General features: G+C 37.3%; 1 protein-coding gene and 1 long non-coding RNA gene across 5 annotated transcripts in view; one reads left to right on the top strand and one right to left on the bottom strand.

The window, feature by feature from the left end:
* The window catches only part of LOC110469115 (uncharacterized), a 76,975-nt gene extending 67,624 nt beyond the window's left edge, over window positions 1-9,351 (bottom strand). For 3 of the 4 annotated variants that reach the window (XR_013340216.1, XR_013340215.1, XR_013340217.1), the window contains exon 1: window positions 9,114-9,351. This is a non-coding gene — a long non-coding RNA (uncharacterized LOC110469115). The remainder of the gene's footprint in view (window positions 1-9,113) is intronic. The other variant, XR_002465202.3, reaches the window with a different exon arrangement.
* The window catches only part of SPON1 (spondin 1), a 189,959-nt gene that overhangs the window by 149,784 nt on the left and 21,662 nt on the right, over window positions 1-18,513 (top strand). Inside the window, exon 7 of the mRNA XM_021527583.2 lies at window positions 5,141-5,205. Within this exon, the coding sequence (XP_021383258.1) occupies window positions 5,141-5,205 (65 nt within the window). The remainder of the gene's footprint in view (window positions 1-5,140; window positions 5,206-18,513) is intronic.

The following is an 18,513-nucleotide window of genomic DNA, read 5'->3' as shown; positions in this document are numbered from 1 at the left end:
TTCAAAGAAAATAAATAAGACTTTTTAATTAAAGAAACGGCTATTTGTACAGGGAGACATTTAATTTGTAGGTACTATGATCAAAAAATTAATTCCATTCAGGCATGTTTATATATCTTATAATATGTGTGGTTTTCTCAGCTGCCACAAAATTGCTGTCATAAACATAGAGAAGTCAAAGTAAAATGGGCAAACACAATCCTGGTATAATTCCACTAGCTGAAATGCATTTTTGCTCTTGCTTATGATAATTCCAAACCTGTGCTACTGGCTTTGAGTATAAACTGCCTGAATTTAAGTCTGTCATAGATTTAAACAGAATTTAGTTGTCATCAAATGATAAAAATAAGTATTTTTCTTTAATTATGGGTATTTTTCCCTCTCAAATGAAGCAATTTGTGACTAAAAGCTTAACCTTTTCAAAAATGCTCCTGCTTAAGAACTGGAAAAAACCAGAAGTTGTACATACTTTCCTAGAAACATCTCTGCATGTTGAACTGCATCTCAGCACTGCTTTTATCACAGAAATACATTGTTATCAAAGAAAAGACAACTACTTCCCTTTTCTTTTGTAGTTTTTACAAAGTTCAGAAATGAGCCTACATCAGTGTCCCTTTTCATTCAAATACATCTGCAAAACCGAGGTAGGAAAGTTTTCTACTGATTTTGTCAACAGGAGGAAACATGCCATAATTTGAGTATCATGCCGTGGAAGTCCTTCATTTGTTAGGCACTAATTAACCAGGTATTTTACATTAAATAATATAGTAAAGCAGGATTGGGTTTTTAATCTTCTCTGTGATTTCTGTGTGTCTGCACACAGTGGAGGTGGAATAAAGACAATTTATACCAATCATAGAAGACTGATCAGAATTTAAGAGCACCCAACAATTCTTCCAAAGCACTACATCATTCTAATTTTTATAGCATTTGGTTCCCCAAAGAACTGTTTAATACACTTTTTCATGCTCACTTTATCTCTTTCTCCTTTAATAACAAATTATTTTTGAGGGGAAGGATGATCCTGCAGGGGAAGATGCTATCTTAGAACTCAGATATGTAGGTTTGTTTCCAGAAGACATTCAATTCATCATCTGGAAGCTGAAGATAATGTTGCTTTTTCTTCTTTTTGAGGGTTTTGTGGAAATGAATTCACTGTGGATATAAAGGCATTCAGATAGTGTGAGGAGTGTTGTGGAAGGAATTAAATGCTCTCTGTTCTAAAACAATGGAATGAATGCCAAGCAGCAGCAGTATGAAATGAGTGAAATTGAGCTCTGGCCCAAACCAGGTGTTTTTCATTCCCACAGTTCATTGGCTCTGACTCTGATGCCAGATAACACATTAATTTGTTTTGCTGAACCAAATCATATCGTTATTGCAAAGTGCTAAGTGATCTGCACACTGATAGCTTCTAACATTATTTGGCAGACCTAAAATAAAAATAGTAATAAACCCTATAAAAATAGCTTGGAAATAGTATGGAATAGATGCTAATCATGCTGGTTACCAAAAAGTAGCAGGAGCACATGTAATAACTTACAGGGCTTTCTAGATCCTACTAATCTCTCTTTCACTCCAAAGATATTCAGATCATACTTAAAACTTGCTGAAAGCTTTCATTGTTTTTTAAAATGGATTTTACCCTTCAAAAGTGTTGTTTTAAGTCCCCTTGGCTGGGAAAGACTTCAAATCAAGTTCTATCGTTAATGCTGCCTTTTTGAGCAATGTCCCACTTTCTGTTCTTGAAGTGAGGAAACGTTTTTATTCTTTTGTAGGTGCACAGTAAAAGGTTTTCACTTAGCAGTGGTTTTATACCACAGGGTTCTGTGTGTTGCCATTTAATTACTTTATTCTGCATGAACATTCATTTATACATTGCAGGAACAAATGGATGTAAAGCAAAGGATTAATTTTTTACCAACTTCAGAGTAACAGTAAGGCTGTCAGTATCAGAATGACATTATCAGCCTTTTAAAACCATGCCATTAGGACTTTTTGGAGAGTAGTGCTTTCATAGGGGACAGCTATTGAGTCAAATACTCAGCCCCAGCTTGAACACCAGTGTAGAAAGTGGATGTGGAGAAAAAGACAGTTGCTTGCAATTTTTTGAATGTTTTAATTTAGGTCACAATCCAAATAAAATTAAAGTCAATCTGGAAACTGCTTTGGCTCCACTGGACTTGTTGACCAAGTTGTAAACCTCCAGAGAATGAGCCATTCTATTTCAAATGGAAGCTGGAATATAGCTATAATTGTACATATAACTGAAATTGCAGAAGCAGCTTCAGGAGGAAAAAAATCAAGTTTTTCCAGTGATTGTGTCCAACCACACTTGAGGGATTTTCATCAGCTCCAAGCAGGAGCATTGGTGCCCTTCCCTTTAACTTCTGACAGTGAAACATTTTGACACTCCATCATTTTGCAAACAATGTCGTTTCCTTTGCCAAAATGTAAGAGTTTCATTGCTTTGAATAATTTCTTCCAAGATAAATACAAAATTGATGACAACTTGCAACATACCACAGTGAAAAAATCCCAGTTCTCATTTCCATATTTTGGTGGAAATTTGAGACTTTGTTTACTTAAATTACTTCAATTAAAGCAAAACTTTGGGGATATGAAGAGAAGAGTAAAACAGGTACAGATGTAGGACAGCAAGCACTAAGAAAATGTTGATAAAATTATATTTTTATTATAGTAAAAAAAAGTGGTTCTTTTTGCCTCTGCTGTCTGTGCAGTTGGTTTATTCAAGGCAGTTGGGTTACATCAGCTGGGTTACATCAAATTAGTAATAAATACTAATTTGTGGGTTTCTCTTCAGGCATTTCATGTCCTCTCAGCTTCTACCATCTGCCAATAATTATAGCTGAAGAGATTGGCCAGCAAATCCAAGCACAGCATCTTTTCCATGGATTTCTCTCCACCCATGGGTTGTTCACCAGGCTGTGAATTCCTGGATAACATCAGTTTCCCCGGGCTGCTTAAATTTATCATGTTTGTCCTCAAAACTGTGGGGGGTCTGGAGGCAGAGGAAGAGAAAGAGGAAGATCACTGCTTTTGGAGGAGCTCCCTGGCCTGGAGATCCCTGCAGGATTCTGGGGAGATGCAGGACAGTGGCCACACATGGGCAAGTGGGGCTGGCATCCCCAAGCCTGGCAGGCAGACCTCACTAGGAACATTCCTTATTGGGAATGTGCATGACAGAGACCCCTCCATAATCAGAATATCAGTCTGGAATACCAACAACTTAAGTTGTATCTTAATTCTATGTAATTGTCAAGGAGCTCTAGGTATGAAAAACGTGCATTTTCATTCCAGCCTCAACCAAACACCAGATCCTACCTTTTTTTTTTTTTAATTTTTTGATTCAGATGTCCCTAAATTCAGTGTTAGCATCTGAATTTTCACCTTCCTAAATATTTCAGTTTGTCTGAATGCACCGTGCACTGCTCCTTATTTCCTTCCCTCTGCACTTACTCCTGAGCTGTTAGTCATATTGTTCATCTGCTCTTGCTGTTAATTTTTAATTAGAATAGCACGTGTTGAAATTATTTTAGACATGACTGATTCTGATACTAGTGACATAATTGCTGCCTGCTATCCAATAAACAGTGCATGACTTTAATAAATGTAACCATCTATGCTCATGATAGACTTTTGTTGGGATGTAAAATGCGGAGTTTGCAATTTTGAATGCAAATCTCAAGGCAAGTAAAAGAAGATATGCCTGGCTGGAAAGTTTTAGGATATTGAAACAAGGAAAACTGAAAATTAATTGTCAGAGACAGACAATGTCTTTTCACTTCAAACCTTTAAATTCTTCAGTTTCATCAGAAAACTTTTAAACCACTTGGAGTGCAAAAGTGCCTCTCTACTTCTGAAAGCATGGAGGTGAGAAGAAAGCTGCCCAAGATGAACCTGGGTGTGCTGAATCTCTCCTGCATGGAGAGTGTTGGGCTGGTGCTTCTCACCCAGGCTGTTCCTGCCCCAGAGGATCTGCCTGCTGTTTGCCCCATGCCAGCACAAAATTCTCTTTTTCCTACCTGTATCTGTAGTGTGGGAGCTTGACAAAATATCTTTATACTTTTTGCCTTTGTAGAGTTGGATTTTCAGCTGTCTTAGCTCAGGATATTTCAGGAAGTATAGGATTTTTCTAGGTATCTGCATTTGTAAAGTGATTCCCAAAAAGTGTTTTTTCCTTCCTGAAAGAGGTGCTCATGCTACATTTATACAACTGAGGCTGAAAGCCTCCTGTGTCAGAGAGAGCCCATCACCTCTGCAGTGCCATTGCTTTGGTGAAGAGAGGGACTCAGGAAATTTTGGGAGGGGTAGAGACAACCAGTGGGAGCTACTTTCCTTTGAGCTGGGCTGTGGATGGACTAGAGCTGGTCTGGGGTGTCAGAAGTGTTGCTACCAAGCAAGAAATGGCCCTGTTATCACTAAACTGAAAGGTCAGCTCTGCTGGAAGTGCCAATTACAGGTAATATATGAAGTAGGTTTCTTGGTCTAATTGGGAAATATTTTTAAAAGACACTAGAAATCGTGGGGGTGAACTGTGAACTTGTGTCCCTCCAGGTGAATTACTGGTGTGGATTCCTAAGGGGGTTAGGGAAAATTATTCTAAAGAAGCGTGATGGATGTCTTTGGGGCACCTGAGCCTTGTTAATGGTCTCCTACCTTTGTCCTGAGTTTATTGTAGCAATATAAAGTTGAAAAGTGCTGATGCAAGGATTACAGCAGACTTTAGGAAATGATCTTTGTACAGTGCTTTGTGAGCAAAGAGAATGTGCTACCAGCACAGTGCATCCACCATGGAGTGTTTCCATCCTTCCACACATCCCTTCACACATCAGGATAATAAATAACACATCACACATGCTCACAGGGTGTCCTAGGCTGCCCAAAGCAGCAGCCTCCAATTTTTATCTGTAGATCTGTCATGTATTAAGAGCAATTTTTCCATCCTTTCTCTGTATCAAGCTTGGGAATTCCTGGTGGAAGCTTTCCCTTGTGATGCCAAACCATTGCTGCTGGTGTTCAAAGATCGTAGTCACAGTTTGATCTCGTCTCTTGCACTATTTTCTGCCATAAAACATATTGCTCCCATTGTAAAAATATCCTTTGTCTCTTTTCACAGAGTGATGAGGTTCTAACAGTCATCAAAGCCAAGGCACAGTGGCCAGCCTGGCAACCTCTGAATGTGTAAGTAAGTAGGGAATTGTCTGTCTCAAGAGCTTTGTGTTGGCTAAAGAAATAACCTAAAAATTTGTTGATAGATGAGTTTGATGAGTTTTTCAATTTTTTTTTTACCATGTTGTGTGTTTGATTAGTTTGTTGCTTTCTTTTGTTGGTTTTGGGTTTTTTTCCCCCACATCTGCTTCTCTCTTTCTTTCCTGTTTAGCAGCTCTCCATTTTTTACTTGGGTTGGGTGCTTGGGTTGGCTAACTGTGGCAGCAGGACTGTCCCATGGAGTTTGTGCCTCCCACACATAAACAGTGATGTTTATGCAATGCTTTCTCAAATATGTTACACTGTTTTGCATTAGTAGCAGCTATTTTTGGCATCCTGTCTCACACTCTGTGCAATGCACTGTCACAGAAAACCCTGATGCACCAACAAAAAACTCTCAAAGGACTGATTTTTCAAAAAGCAATCTGAAACACTCCGTGATGGCAGTGCATCCACCATGCATCCACCATCGAGCCTTTCCATCCTCCCACACACCCCTGCATGCATCAGGATAATAAATAACATATCACACATGCTCTCAGGGTGTGCCAGGTTGCCCAGAGCAGCAGCATCTAGTTTGTATCTGTAGATCTGTCATGTATTAAGAGCAATCTTTCTGTCTTTGCTTTGTACCAAGCACCAACAAAAAAAATCTCAAAGGACTAATTTTTCAAAATGCCAATCTGAAACACTCTGTGATGGCCTCCTGATCCTGGTGATGCTGTACCATAACCATGACTGTTTCACTAAGTCAGGCAGGAATTTCCTGCCCAGGATCCTGGCTCTGGGCTCTCCAGCACTCAGCAGGAGAGAGGAGAAAGCTCCTCTTTCAGGATGCTCTTGAGTTTCCTGGTGGCCCTTCAGGGCTGGTGGTTCCTGCATAACTTATCTGCACTTGGCCCAAAGTTCATCCTCATTATTCAATCCCAAATGAGTGAGACCTACAAGAAGTGACTAAAGATGAGGACACAATAAAAGGGATCTGAGCTGAAAGTCAATTAAATCCTTGGAGGAGCAGGGCAATTGGTTTACTGCAATCCTGTACAGAAAAATAGTCCTGTTTGCTATTTCCTGGGAGCTGTTAATGAAGCAATGTGTCTGATTTTGTCACCTGTATTTCAGAAAGTAAGTGAAAACTTGAAGGTTAGATTAAAAAAAAACAAACCAGCAAAAGAGTTCACTTTTCAGAAAACATCCCCTACCCTAAAGGGGCTTAGAAACTCTTAAGCAGCTTAGGACTTAAGCTATTCACTTTATCCTTTTCCCCTCTGCAAAAAAAAAAAAAAAAAAAAGAAAAAAAAAAAAAAAGAAAAAAAAAAGAAAGAAAGAGAAAAAAAATTTAAAAAAAAGAGGTTAGGAGGTGAACTCAGCTTAAGAAGTGAAAAGATTTCTGATAGCTGATCCCTCTTTAATCTAGAAAAAGCCACAACCCAACAAACAAATGAAAAAAAGAAAGCCAACACCAAAGTATCAAAGTATGAAATCCCTCCTAACATGGAAGCTAAGGAAATTCATGGCAAGGAAATGGTTAGGGAAAAGACTTTACCACTGTGACTAACCTTGAGAGCATCTTACCTGAGCATAAGATGGATTTTCCATCACTGGAATATATTTTAACCCTGAGCCAGGGTTGTAGGCTCTGCACAGGACCTGCAGGTGAGGCTTTTTTGGCCTGTGTAATGCAAGAGGTCCCAGAAGTGGCATTCCTTATTTATGGTCTTGTCCCTGAATCCAGGATTTGGATTTGGTAGTATTTGCCACAGAGCAGCTGAGGATAGCACTTTTTTCCTTGCTGCCTTCTTTCTCTTCTCTCCGAATTAAGACTTTAAAATGGAAACTTTAAAATGGAAACTTTAAAATGGAAACTTTTCCATTGTTCTGCTCTGGCAAGTTCTCGATCTCAAACAAGCCATTTATTTTTTCACTCCAACTTCAGTGCTAAAGCAACACCTGTGTCTGATGTTTCTGTTACCAAAGTGAACAATCCCACCTGGAACTGGCTGCTGTGGCTGCTTGGCAGGCTTTGGCATAGAGCAGGTTTGCATTTTGTTCACAGAAAGATGGAGAGGGGATCTCCTGCTCCAAAGTCTCAGTACATCATCTAGAATATATTGCATCTTAAAAATTAATGCTAATTAAAGAGTATTGTCCCCATCATAATTCCTGATTTTATACAGCCCCAAGAAATTTCACAAAAATCTGAGTGCAGGAGATTTCTTAGGCAGATACTTCCACAGAGATGACTGTGAATGTTTTTGCAGCATCCTCCACATGTTTTTTCCAGTCAATTCTTACCCTTTCTCTGTGGCAGATTTTATCTTTCAGTAACATCAAAAAGTATAAATCTTGGTATTTGTGCTTTCAAATGCTCTGCAGGTGTTCCCCTAACCCTTCACTTTACAGGTAGTGTTTGATTTTTGGCTTTTTAAACAATTTTTTTTAAATCATATTTTGACATGTTGTCCTGCTTTTTGATTCCACTTAAAAATACGATCTAAGCTTCACAAGAAGACAAAATTTTCAATATCATTTAACTGTGGTTAATTTCTCATTTTCTATAGTGGCTTGTCCTTCTTGGAATTTAGATTAGAGCTGTGCAAGTATTGGATAATGACTCCTCAGGATAAACATTTTTTTTTTCTATTATTATACGCAGCACAACCATCTTACTAATCAAGATTGACTAAAAGTCATGAATATTTTATTTTTTGCATAGTCCTTGGTTATGTATGTAATGGATAATAGGGTGTGATAGTAGTACCAAAGTGCATTACAATGTGCCATGATAAGCACAGCATAAAAACCCTTCTGAATGTGCTTCACAGCCATTATAAAATGCATAATAGTATTTTTTTGTATGGAGGTCTGTCATGTCAGAAGTTGGAAAATTCAGCCTGCTCTCACTTCAAAGTTTACCTCATGATTCCTTGTCATCTCCCAGCATGATATAATGTGGAAAAAACATCCTGCCAAACTTCACTGTCTGTTTTTTGTGGATTCTCAATGTGCCTGCTCTTGGTCAAAAAATGGTTTTCCATTTTTATTTTTCTTCCTCTAGCTGCTCTTCATTATCCTTAATTCAGTTCCCCAACTCATGCACTGTGGGAGTCCAGGGCTTCCCTCTGGCTGCCCTGGAAGGTCTGGGACCCTGGCAGGGCTCAGGAACCCCCCTGGACAGAGCCCCCAGAGACACTGGCTGTGATCTCTGTCCATGGAAAAGAGTTTTCAATCTTACAGGATGAATTACCAGCTCTGAGTGTTTGATATAAGTAATAATTAAGTGTGGCATGTGTGCAAAAGTAGCATTTTAGGATTCTAGATAAGGGGTCCAAAGGGGACAAGATGGAGGAAATTGGGTGTTTCTTGTCCTTTTTCTCCTTCTTCATGCCCTCCATGTCTCACTGTGGTGTTGGCATTTTTCTGTTGGTTCAGGCTGGGGACACACTGTCCAACGTAGGTGACAGATATTGGCACGTTATTGTAAATGCAGCCCAGGGAGTTTCTGGTATTTAATGTTTGTAACATCCCACTGAGGGCAGAGCCCCACACGCTGCCCTGCAGGACAGAGCTGGGCAGGGCAGCAGAACATGTGAGAGATAAACAGAATAAACAACCTGGAAACCAGCACAGACCAATTATGGCTTCTGCTTTGGCAGGGGGCTGAGAGACAGAGACTTTCTACAATCTCAGAATCATCAATACCACAGATTCCGAGAACGTACCAGTGTGCCAAAAACTCCCCTGGCTTTTTCCATATAGGAGGCAGCTTTGGGTGATATTTGTGAACCAGTTTTATGGCTGCCTGACTGAAAGAGCATCGCTGGTGGCATGAGAAGGATGAGTGCCAAACTGAGTAATAAAACACTTCTGCTGTTGCTTACATTCGACTCACCAAGTTGTGTGTCTGAAATTCTGACTTTAAAGTACTTCCTTGGGCACACTGGTATCAGTCTCCAGCACGCTGTCAAATCAAAGTAATTCTTCTTATCTTTCTTGTATAAACAAGTGCACAGCCCGTTGCTCCCCTTCCTTGCAGCCATGTTGCAGGCAGAGTCAAATGTTATTTTCACACCCAGCTGCAAATCATTGGCCTTTGGCAGCATGGAGGATAAAATACATCAAAACCAGATAGTGCCACTGGTATCCAAGTCTGCATATCTCACACCTGTAAAATAAACAAGCCATGACAGAAAAATGTGGGATAAAGAAGGCAAGACTTTAAAGGTTAATATGCATCAAAGTCACAAAGAGTGAGCATCTTTTTAAATTTTGCCTCAAATTCCCTTTTCCAAAATGCATGCCACCTTTTTTTATCCCCCTTTTTATTTTTTTTTTGGCTGTTCTTTTTATTCCTTTATTCTTCTTATTTCAAATCTGGACATCACCATTGAGACACAAAAGGAGAAGTATTTGAATTGTAATTCTTGGGTCTAATCACTCTTTTGTATTCCCTGTAAGCCAGGGGAGCACAGAGCCCTGTGCAACACTGTGGAATCCAAAATTCCATGTACAGCCTACCACTGATAAATCCAAACATGAATCCCATACAGGATGGAAATTATTCTCCAGTATGTAAATTTAAAGTTTAGTAGGTCAACTTATAGAGAACATATTTCAATGCAAAAATTCAAGGTATTTTATCTTGGTAAACAGCATGGTGAGAGTACCTGACATATAAAGAGTTTAGCTTTTATGAAGTGTACACAAGAATTTTCTTACTTCTCTCTCTCTCTCTTACTTTATTCTTTTTTAATTTGATGCAAAACCTCTTTTTATTTCCAACCTTTTTTTTTTTTTGCCTCAGTCCATTCTTAGTTACAATCAATGTACCTTGAAGTGAAAGGCATTTTTTTTTGCTATCATTCTGAATGAGCTGAAGTTTAGAAAACTGTCCTTTCCTTCCCAATTGTCCCTCCTGTTTTCATTCCAGCTCTCTGTGCAGTTTGTGTGAGCAGTTATGATCCTGTGGTTTCCCAGTGCCTTGGGGCTGTACCCAGACCTGACTTTTCCTCACCAATTTGAGCAGCTCTTTTCCATTCATTTCAAAATTACCCGAGAACTCTTCAGTAAGCACTTGTGAAGCCTACAGAAAAGGAGGCCTTGTCTTTTATAATTCCAATGAATAGAAGTATTTATATATTTTTATATATTTTCATGTTTTTTATATTTTGAGATTTAAGTATTTATGTATTTATAAGTTGGTACAGTTACCTCATCATCCCCAAAAATTATTCCATCCACCTCTTTCCATTTCAAGGTTTGCATACCTGTGATGTCTTTTCTCTGACTACAAAGATATTGAGGCTGTTTTTCCTGGCTTTCATGGAGGATATGTGGAAATGGGACAGATTATTCCTAAGTATGGGGTTTTGGCATTGCTATAGGTAATGTGACTTCAACTGTTCCAGAAATCAAAGGGCAATCTAGAGAAAGTTGATTGAAAAAAGAAAAACTGTTCTGATCCAAAATAACTTTCAGTTGACCGATCATACAAGGTAGAGGGGAAAATGCTGACATACTTGGCTGCCTTTTTCTTCCTTTATTCTTGAATAAAAGCTTTATCAATCTTCCAGAATTCTCCTGTCACCATTTGACAAAAAATATTTGGTGTTGGTTTTGATCCTGCTGTGGATTTGCTCTGATCAATAAGCTTCCATTACAGTATTTGGCAATTGGAAGCCAAGCCACAGATGTGTATATTTGGGCTTTCTCTGTTGGTTTGCTTCTTGCTTTACTTTTATTTTAAAGCAAACAAATAAACAAACAAACAAACAAACAAATAATATTTATATATTTATTCATACTTGGTTTATTTTCTTTTAAAGTTTTTTTTAACTTTTTATTTTTTATTTTTTAATTAATTTTTTTAACTTTCACCAGGTTTTTTTTTTCTTACTTCATCGTAATTTGGTGCTGGTCCTGTGCCTGTAAAACTTTTCTTCCTTAAAGCAGCATCCACACTGAGATCACTGAATGATGTGTATTGTTAGATGTTGTTAGATAGAGAACTCCTTACTCTCTTCTGAAATTAACTAAAATAACTCCTTCTCCTCTTCTAATTCTTCTTTGTTAAAAAGCTCAACTTATTGTTCTGCAATCTCCTAATTCAGTTCCTGAGGTGTTTACATACTAAAATGGCTATTAGTAACATTACCATATGCATAAAAAATGCCACCAAAACCCCACGTTGTGTTCCTGGAGAATATAAATGTCTTGCTCTATTTCCACCTTCTTTTTTCTTTTAAACTCCTTTGCAGTACTTAAAAAAGAGTGTATGAATTAGGTAAACTTGGAAACAAAATAGTTAGATTTGTCTCCTTTTTTTGACTCTTTCTGAATTCAACTTAAAAACCACAAAGTTGCGCTTTTAAAGTAAATTATAATTTACTTGCATCTAGTTGAAATTGATTTCCTATTGCTTGCTTCATTTCTCTCCACTGAAAACAGTAGAAAAATACAACATTTACATTAAATTCAAAATAATGGTGTAGTTCTTTGAATCTAAGTTTCAAATAGACATTTCTTTTTGTGCTGTCCTACAAAGTATGTGATTTGAGGAATCTTTTTAAGATTTTCAGAAAATCTGCTAGAATTAATCTTAATTTTCAGGATTTAGGTAATTGATCTGTATATCTGTTTATCTGCAGAATTTGAGAAATTAATTTCCAATTCATCTGTGTGAATTATTTATTTCCCTCTAAGCTGCATATGTGGATAAAATACGAGCATGTAAACCACAAAAAACCTGGCATTTTTCTTTTAATGAGACCTCTATTAAAAAATATTTGTAGGTTGAAATCAAAATCAGTACCTTGTTGCTCTACCTACATTGGGAGTGATTTGGTTTGGAGAGATTAATGTGGGCACTGTTGGAGGAAAAATAAACAGATTTATAAACTCTGTAGAGTGGATCCGTGGCCTTGATCAGTGATTTTACTGGAGGAGAAAAAGATTTTTCTATCTCCCTATTTAATTGTTGCCTCAGATTTTGGTAAAACCAAGCTGCTTATTCCCTTGTATCATGTTTGATTTTTGAGACAGTCCACTGCAGTTATTTATCATAAATGCCCAAGTTCAAATAATTAAGCAGTTAATGCCAGTTACATTTTTTAAGGCATGTCAGATGGTGCTGAAATGGGCTGAAATGTACCTTAAATGACCTTTCCACAGAGCTGCTTTCACTTTCTGCAGGAAATGCTGCACTTTTTGTAGGGCCAGAAGGTGTTTGCTCAGAGCTTTTACCAAAAACAAAGATCATACAACAGCCAAGTTACTCCCATCATACAACAATTAACATCTTTAAACATTCTACTAAATCCTCCACTTTTTCAACTACATCCATTCCATCCCCCAACTCCCAAACTGATTCCCCAAAACCTCCCTCACCTTCTACCATAGCCCAAAATCAGCTGGCTTCTGATTGTGATGAATTATAACATCTCTGATTGTGTGAATTATAACACTTGTATGAGACTGAAAATGGAATAAAAGTTTTTTAAAGCCTCTCTCAGTTGCCCCATCTCTGGCTCAGGAAAGGGCTTCATCCCACAGTGGTGTTTGTTTGGGTTTTTGGGAAATCCACACATTCCAGAGAGGACCCATTTGGTTTTGCCAGAAGGACCTGCACCCGCCCAGGGATGCTCCTGTCCCGTTCCCTGCCTCAGTGTGGACCCACAAAACCCAAATAAAAATCCTAATAAAAATCCTCCCTCTGCTTTCCCTGGAGCCAGATGTTGGCTCTGCCTCCTTCAGAATCCCAGGGACAGGGCTGAGTGCTGCTCTCTACTAAATTTTAATCAGCAATGAGAGGGGAAGATTCAAATCAAGGCTTTTTGTTTTTTTCAGCTTTGATAACAGAGAGGTTTTAGATGAAAAATAATGAAATACCCAGAGCCCTGCAGACTGGAGACCTGGCAATGTCTCTAAGTGAATTCTGGGAATTAGTCTTCCTAAGAACATCTTATGAAGGATTTATAGAACTATTCACAAGCACCTCACCAAGTTCCTCAGGGCTTGCAAACTAAAATTTTCATTAGAAAATTTCTACCAGTTCCTATCCATCCACTTAAAATATTTGAAATTGTACCTTGATTTAGTTTAAAATACCGTGAAGTCACAAAAGTGCATTAGGGGAGTAAATTCTGAGGTTGGTTGCTCATTTTCAGTTTCTGTACCCTCGTGCTGTCCCATTAGGAGTGATGAAATTACTTTCTGGCTTGCAATGCAACAGATAAACAACTGCTCATATATAAGGGTGATATTGCTATCAGAAAATAATTTATAAAAAGTACAATAGCAATAAGTAAATTATTCAGTTGTTCAATTAATCAGGTCCTCAGACTACCCAAGTGAGATTAAAAAAGAAAATAAAACCCCACATTTGAACATACACACTTGTGTTTGGGTTTAAATGGCATTCAGGAAGGCAAAATACAGATGAACTGCAATTAACCAGCTGTAATGGGCATTGTCTAAATTGTCTAAATAATTATATTTGTTGTTGTCTCCAAAGGGATGAGAAGAGCTCATATCCTATTCCTTTAATCATCTCTGCACTGGATGTCATTAATGTTTTGTTATACAAATTGATTATAAACATTGTTACACCTAATGAGTTGAAAAATAAATCACATGTGGATAAATTTTTCTTGTGTGACTAAGAGTCAACAGAGGGTTATATAAAAATAAGGAAGATTATTATTTATTGTTCCTTCTTATATTCCTTATAATGCTTATTTTTCATGCTACTTGTCAAATATTTTCACCTAGATGAACACTGCATTAATTTATTAATCTGGTTTCCACTTCCTCTGTACTTTTAAAATAGAAAAGATGGTGCATTTTCTTGCCTTTTTTTTAATATTCTTCCACAGCTTAATTTAAGCCATTGAACACTTTATGTGTGCCTTTAAGTTTGTTTTTTTTTTAATAAAAAATGGATGCTAACTTTTGTTACAAAAAAAAAAAAAGAGTAAAATGGACAGCATGAACAGCTCAAAAAGAATAATTGATTTAAAACTAAAATATAAATGCAATGCTAAGGTAGAAGCCAACCATTGCCCAAAGTGAACTTTAATGAACTTATAGGGATTCTTGGGGGCAAAAATATCTCATGTTCTTAATTGCAGATAATAGCTTGCAGCAGCAAAAGGTCTCTGACCACACTTGGCACGTGGTTGGGAAGTCAGCCAAAAACCCCAGACCAGTCATTGCCAGTCATCAGTGTGCCTGAGCTGCACTGAATTCACAAGAACAACAAAACTTCCAGCAGAGAAATAATGCCATTTGCACAAGCCCATCTCGTTGATAACAAGCCATCAGGAACAAGGGAAAAATAAAAGGAAATAAAACTGTTGGCAGCTAAGGCATGAAGAATTGAAACCAGGAATAGGCTGATGAATTGTCTGAGCTGCAAATTCATTCTCAGAGGCTCGCCATCGTAATGAGTGAAATGTGGTTATATTTGACACCTCATTGGATTTATGTTATCCTAAAAAGAAAATACCTTTTTTTTTTTCCTGAAGAGTTATGATGTGCTTGTCTCTTGACAGATGAGCTGATTTAGATTTTGAGATGCTTGAAAGTATTTTTTAAATTCCCTAAGTGTCTCTCTCCAACTGCAGCTACACTGTTATAAGAATAAAAGTTGTAATGTTGTATTCTATGGGCCATATTTTCCCTTCAACAGGCACTCTGGGAATATTATAAAAAGATTTTGTGTGAGGTATGTCTTGTCTAAACTTAAGCCCCTGCATGCTAACTATGCAGATTGAAATTTTCATGCCAAGCTGGAGGAAAATACAATATTTTGCTTGTGTTTAGAATGTTCTAATAGCTGGTTATTGCTTGAGGTTTTGTGTTGCCATCCTTTGGAAAAATGACTTGACAATCAATGAGTTGAAAAACTCCTCCAAATCTGACCAAGTTTAATGAATGCACAGAAATCTCAGTGTTCCTGTGATTGCTTGGTAACATCTGGTAGCTCATTATTCCTTCAGAAACTGACCTTATCTGAGCTGCCATAAATGGATGGACACAAATTCCGCAGAGGCCCCAGTGAAATCCAAAGAAATGCAGTGAGAACTAAATCAGAATTTAGTTCTGATTGCATCTGCAAGAAGCAGAGTTCTTGCTGATGTGGGAGAAAATATGGATTGAAGCTTTCAGGAATAAAAAACCAATTTCTAATAGTTTAAAGTGAGCTACTTCGTTGAAACTGCAGGAAGAAGTGGAGGAAAGCAGCACATGTGAATTGGGATTTGAACCCTGTATCACAGCTGGCAGAATTACTCTTGCAAGACATAATCAGGACCTGAATTTATTTAATACACAAACAGATGTAAATGTGAAAACCCCATTCTTTATCACAATAGTGATGTTTTCTTTACATCAATTACAAGTGAAAAAAAAAAAAATCTTGATGCCCTTAAACTAAAAAAAAAACATTAAAGTCAAGCTGATTTCCTTAGAAACTAACTTCTTGAAAGTAAAAGCGTTTACAGGAAATATAACAAAGGCATAAAGAAAGCATTTATCAGAGGAAAAATACATTCTGTATAAAAGAAAAATAAAGCACTTCAACTGAAGAATAAGTCTTGTTCAGATTTATCTACTCAATTTTTGGATGAGATCTTTTGTCATAGCTCTGTGGCAAAAATGCTTCCTCACCAGGTGTTATGCAGTGATGATGAAAATGCTTTGTCTTTCAAAAACTCAGGTTTCATAAGCAACTCCTCAGAAGGGAACAGAAGTGCAATCTTTAAAAAATAAGGTTTCTGGCTTTGGACTTTCAATAGATCTAGTTAGACATAAACTTTGGAAGAAACAATTGATACTCCCAGAATTTTCTAGTCATTCTATGGTACCCACTCCTCAAAAAAAAAAGTCAAGAAAATAATGAATATATGATATTCTAGTAGCTCTGATCTTTCTAAAGTAAGCTTTTATGAACGTGGATGTACAATTGGAGCATTAAAATTCATATTAACTTTAGTAGTTTCATGATATGCATCCCAGGAATTTAATATAATGCAAAGATTTCTGTTGCTTTCCCCCAAATATGTTGTCCTATAAAGCAGATATTTTTATTCTTGCAAAGCAACATTTTGTTTCAATGGTGCCACTACAGTCTGTAGTGGCAGTCTTCACTTTTTTATTTCTGTAAAACTCTGGAGGGTCTTTTTTCTCCCAGGAATCCTTATCTCTCTGTCATCCCCCACAGTCACATGGTGCTGTCTACCCTAAAATGGGGTAAGAGCCAATATCTGTCAGTCCTGCTGGAAATTAGGTTTCCTTCCCCAAAATGACAGTGTGGTACCAGGAAACATTCTCAAAGTTTGGAGGTCTTGTGTACAGAAGGACAGGAATGAGGAGACCAGACAGAGTCTCTTGTTCCTATGGCAACACAATGATGTGTCTGGCTCAGCTATTTTCTCCTTTTATGATTTTATAGATAACTGGGATTCATCCAGTGAAGTTTAATATTGTCAAAAATAGAATCCTAACCCCCAGTCTAATCAGAAACAGTAATGCAGAAAGGACAATCCAATATAAAAAAACCCACAAAATACAGGGGAAAAGTCAGCTGAGACTTTTGATAACATGAAGAAAAATACATCAGTTTCTCTGGAGCTGTGAAATAGTTTGAGTGCTCCAGCTCTGCATTTGGCTAATGGTTAAACTGTATTTTATGTCAGAAAATTTCCTGTGCCACATCCTTCCTTACTTCCTGCTGCATCTTATTCCTTCACACTGTTGGTGTGTTGTCCTACAAATCCCAAAACTCAGGTGATCCCCACCTGTCTGACTTTGGAAGGTTTGGTTGTGTCCCTGAACTCCTGACAGCTGGATGCAAGTGAGGTTTCTGTTGGATAAACAGATTATCCATCAGGAAAACTAATCAAAGCACTTCCGTTAAAAGGCTTTGACTTCAAAATGCAAGCTTTCATGTAAGAACCGGACATAAATTGAAATTCTTTTTTCTTTCATCTAAATTGTATTTAGGGTTTTTTTTAAATATAAATTATATTTTTGTCCCATAAAGTAGATATATTTGTCACACCAAAAATCTCAGAAGATATATCTGAGCAATAATATATATTTTAAAAATCCATGTAGAATATCAGGCATTTTTATTTGAGACAGGGTTAAATTGGGCTCAAAGTGCATGTATACATTTGGATAACTAATGTAAGATGAAATCTTTAATCATATAAATTTCCATTTTATTGATACTCCAAAAACTTAATGGGAATGAATGAACCCAACAACATATCCTGCCCTCACAACTTGGCTGCTCTATTTTAATGCTCTCTACAGAGCTCCATTTAAATGAGAAAATAACTCAGTCTCTTATTTTTTCTCAGATGTCAGGACAAAACTCTGCTGAGTTGTGTTTTAGCAACTCAAGGCAAGAAATTTCTGCCTCTTTTGGCATCCATGCTATTGTGAAGTACCCTGTTACCTGAATCCATGTCAGCTGAGTGCCATTTAGAGCTACATACATTTATATAACTTATATACATTTATATAACTCTATATACATTTATATAACTCTATATACATTTGTTGACTAAAAAAAAAAAATCTAAAAATTACTTCGCTCTCACAAACAAGAATTGTCTTAAGTGGCTTTACTTAAAGGTACTACTGAGACCTAGGGAAACTTCATTGTCTGACAGATGGTCTGACACCCACGTTAAGAAATTCATAATCCAATCTCAAGGAAAAAAAGAGTTCTAGGTAAAAACATATGTGATTGTTGGAAAAAAAACTTGTATAAATCTCTTTTTCGTCAGAGCAAGCACATATGGCAGCTCCATTTTCTGTCACTATTTACTTTCCACTTAAAATTCAAATGTCACTAGCCAAGGAAAAAGGTTAAGTATTAAAACATAGAAAAGAATTAATTAAGAACAATCCCTGCAAGAACTTTATACTCGATGTTCATGGAAATTAAAGGCCATCCAGTTAAATCAAACTTCCTCATCCCATTCTGCAAACATCTCATCCCTTGCTTTTCTTCTTTCTCTACATGTTCCTCCCATTGATAGTTACAGTTATATGATTATTTCCCAACCACCTGCTGTCTTTCCTTGAGCCAAATAATTTCCCTCAATAATACAGTGAGTAATCATGTCAGCATCATTTCCATGCAATTACACGTGTGCTTACTGATCCTGCCTCCTCATTCCTCTGTCAATACTCACTGAGTAACTGGGGTGATTTGCCATTGCAATTCCTAGTGAGCACAACTCTGTTTGCAACACTTCAACCTGCTAA

Source organism: Lonchura striata, chromosome 6 (assembly GCF_046129695.1).
Source record: "Lonchura striata isolate bLonStr1 chromosome 6, bLonStr1.mat, whole genome shotgun sequence".
Classification (NCBI taxonomy): domain Eukaryota; kingdom Metazoa; phylum Chordata; class Aves; order Passeriformes; family Estrildidae; genus Lonchura; species Lonchura striata.
This window is presented reverse-complemented; position numbering and strand designations above follow the sequence as displayed.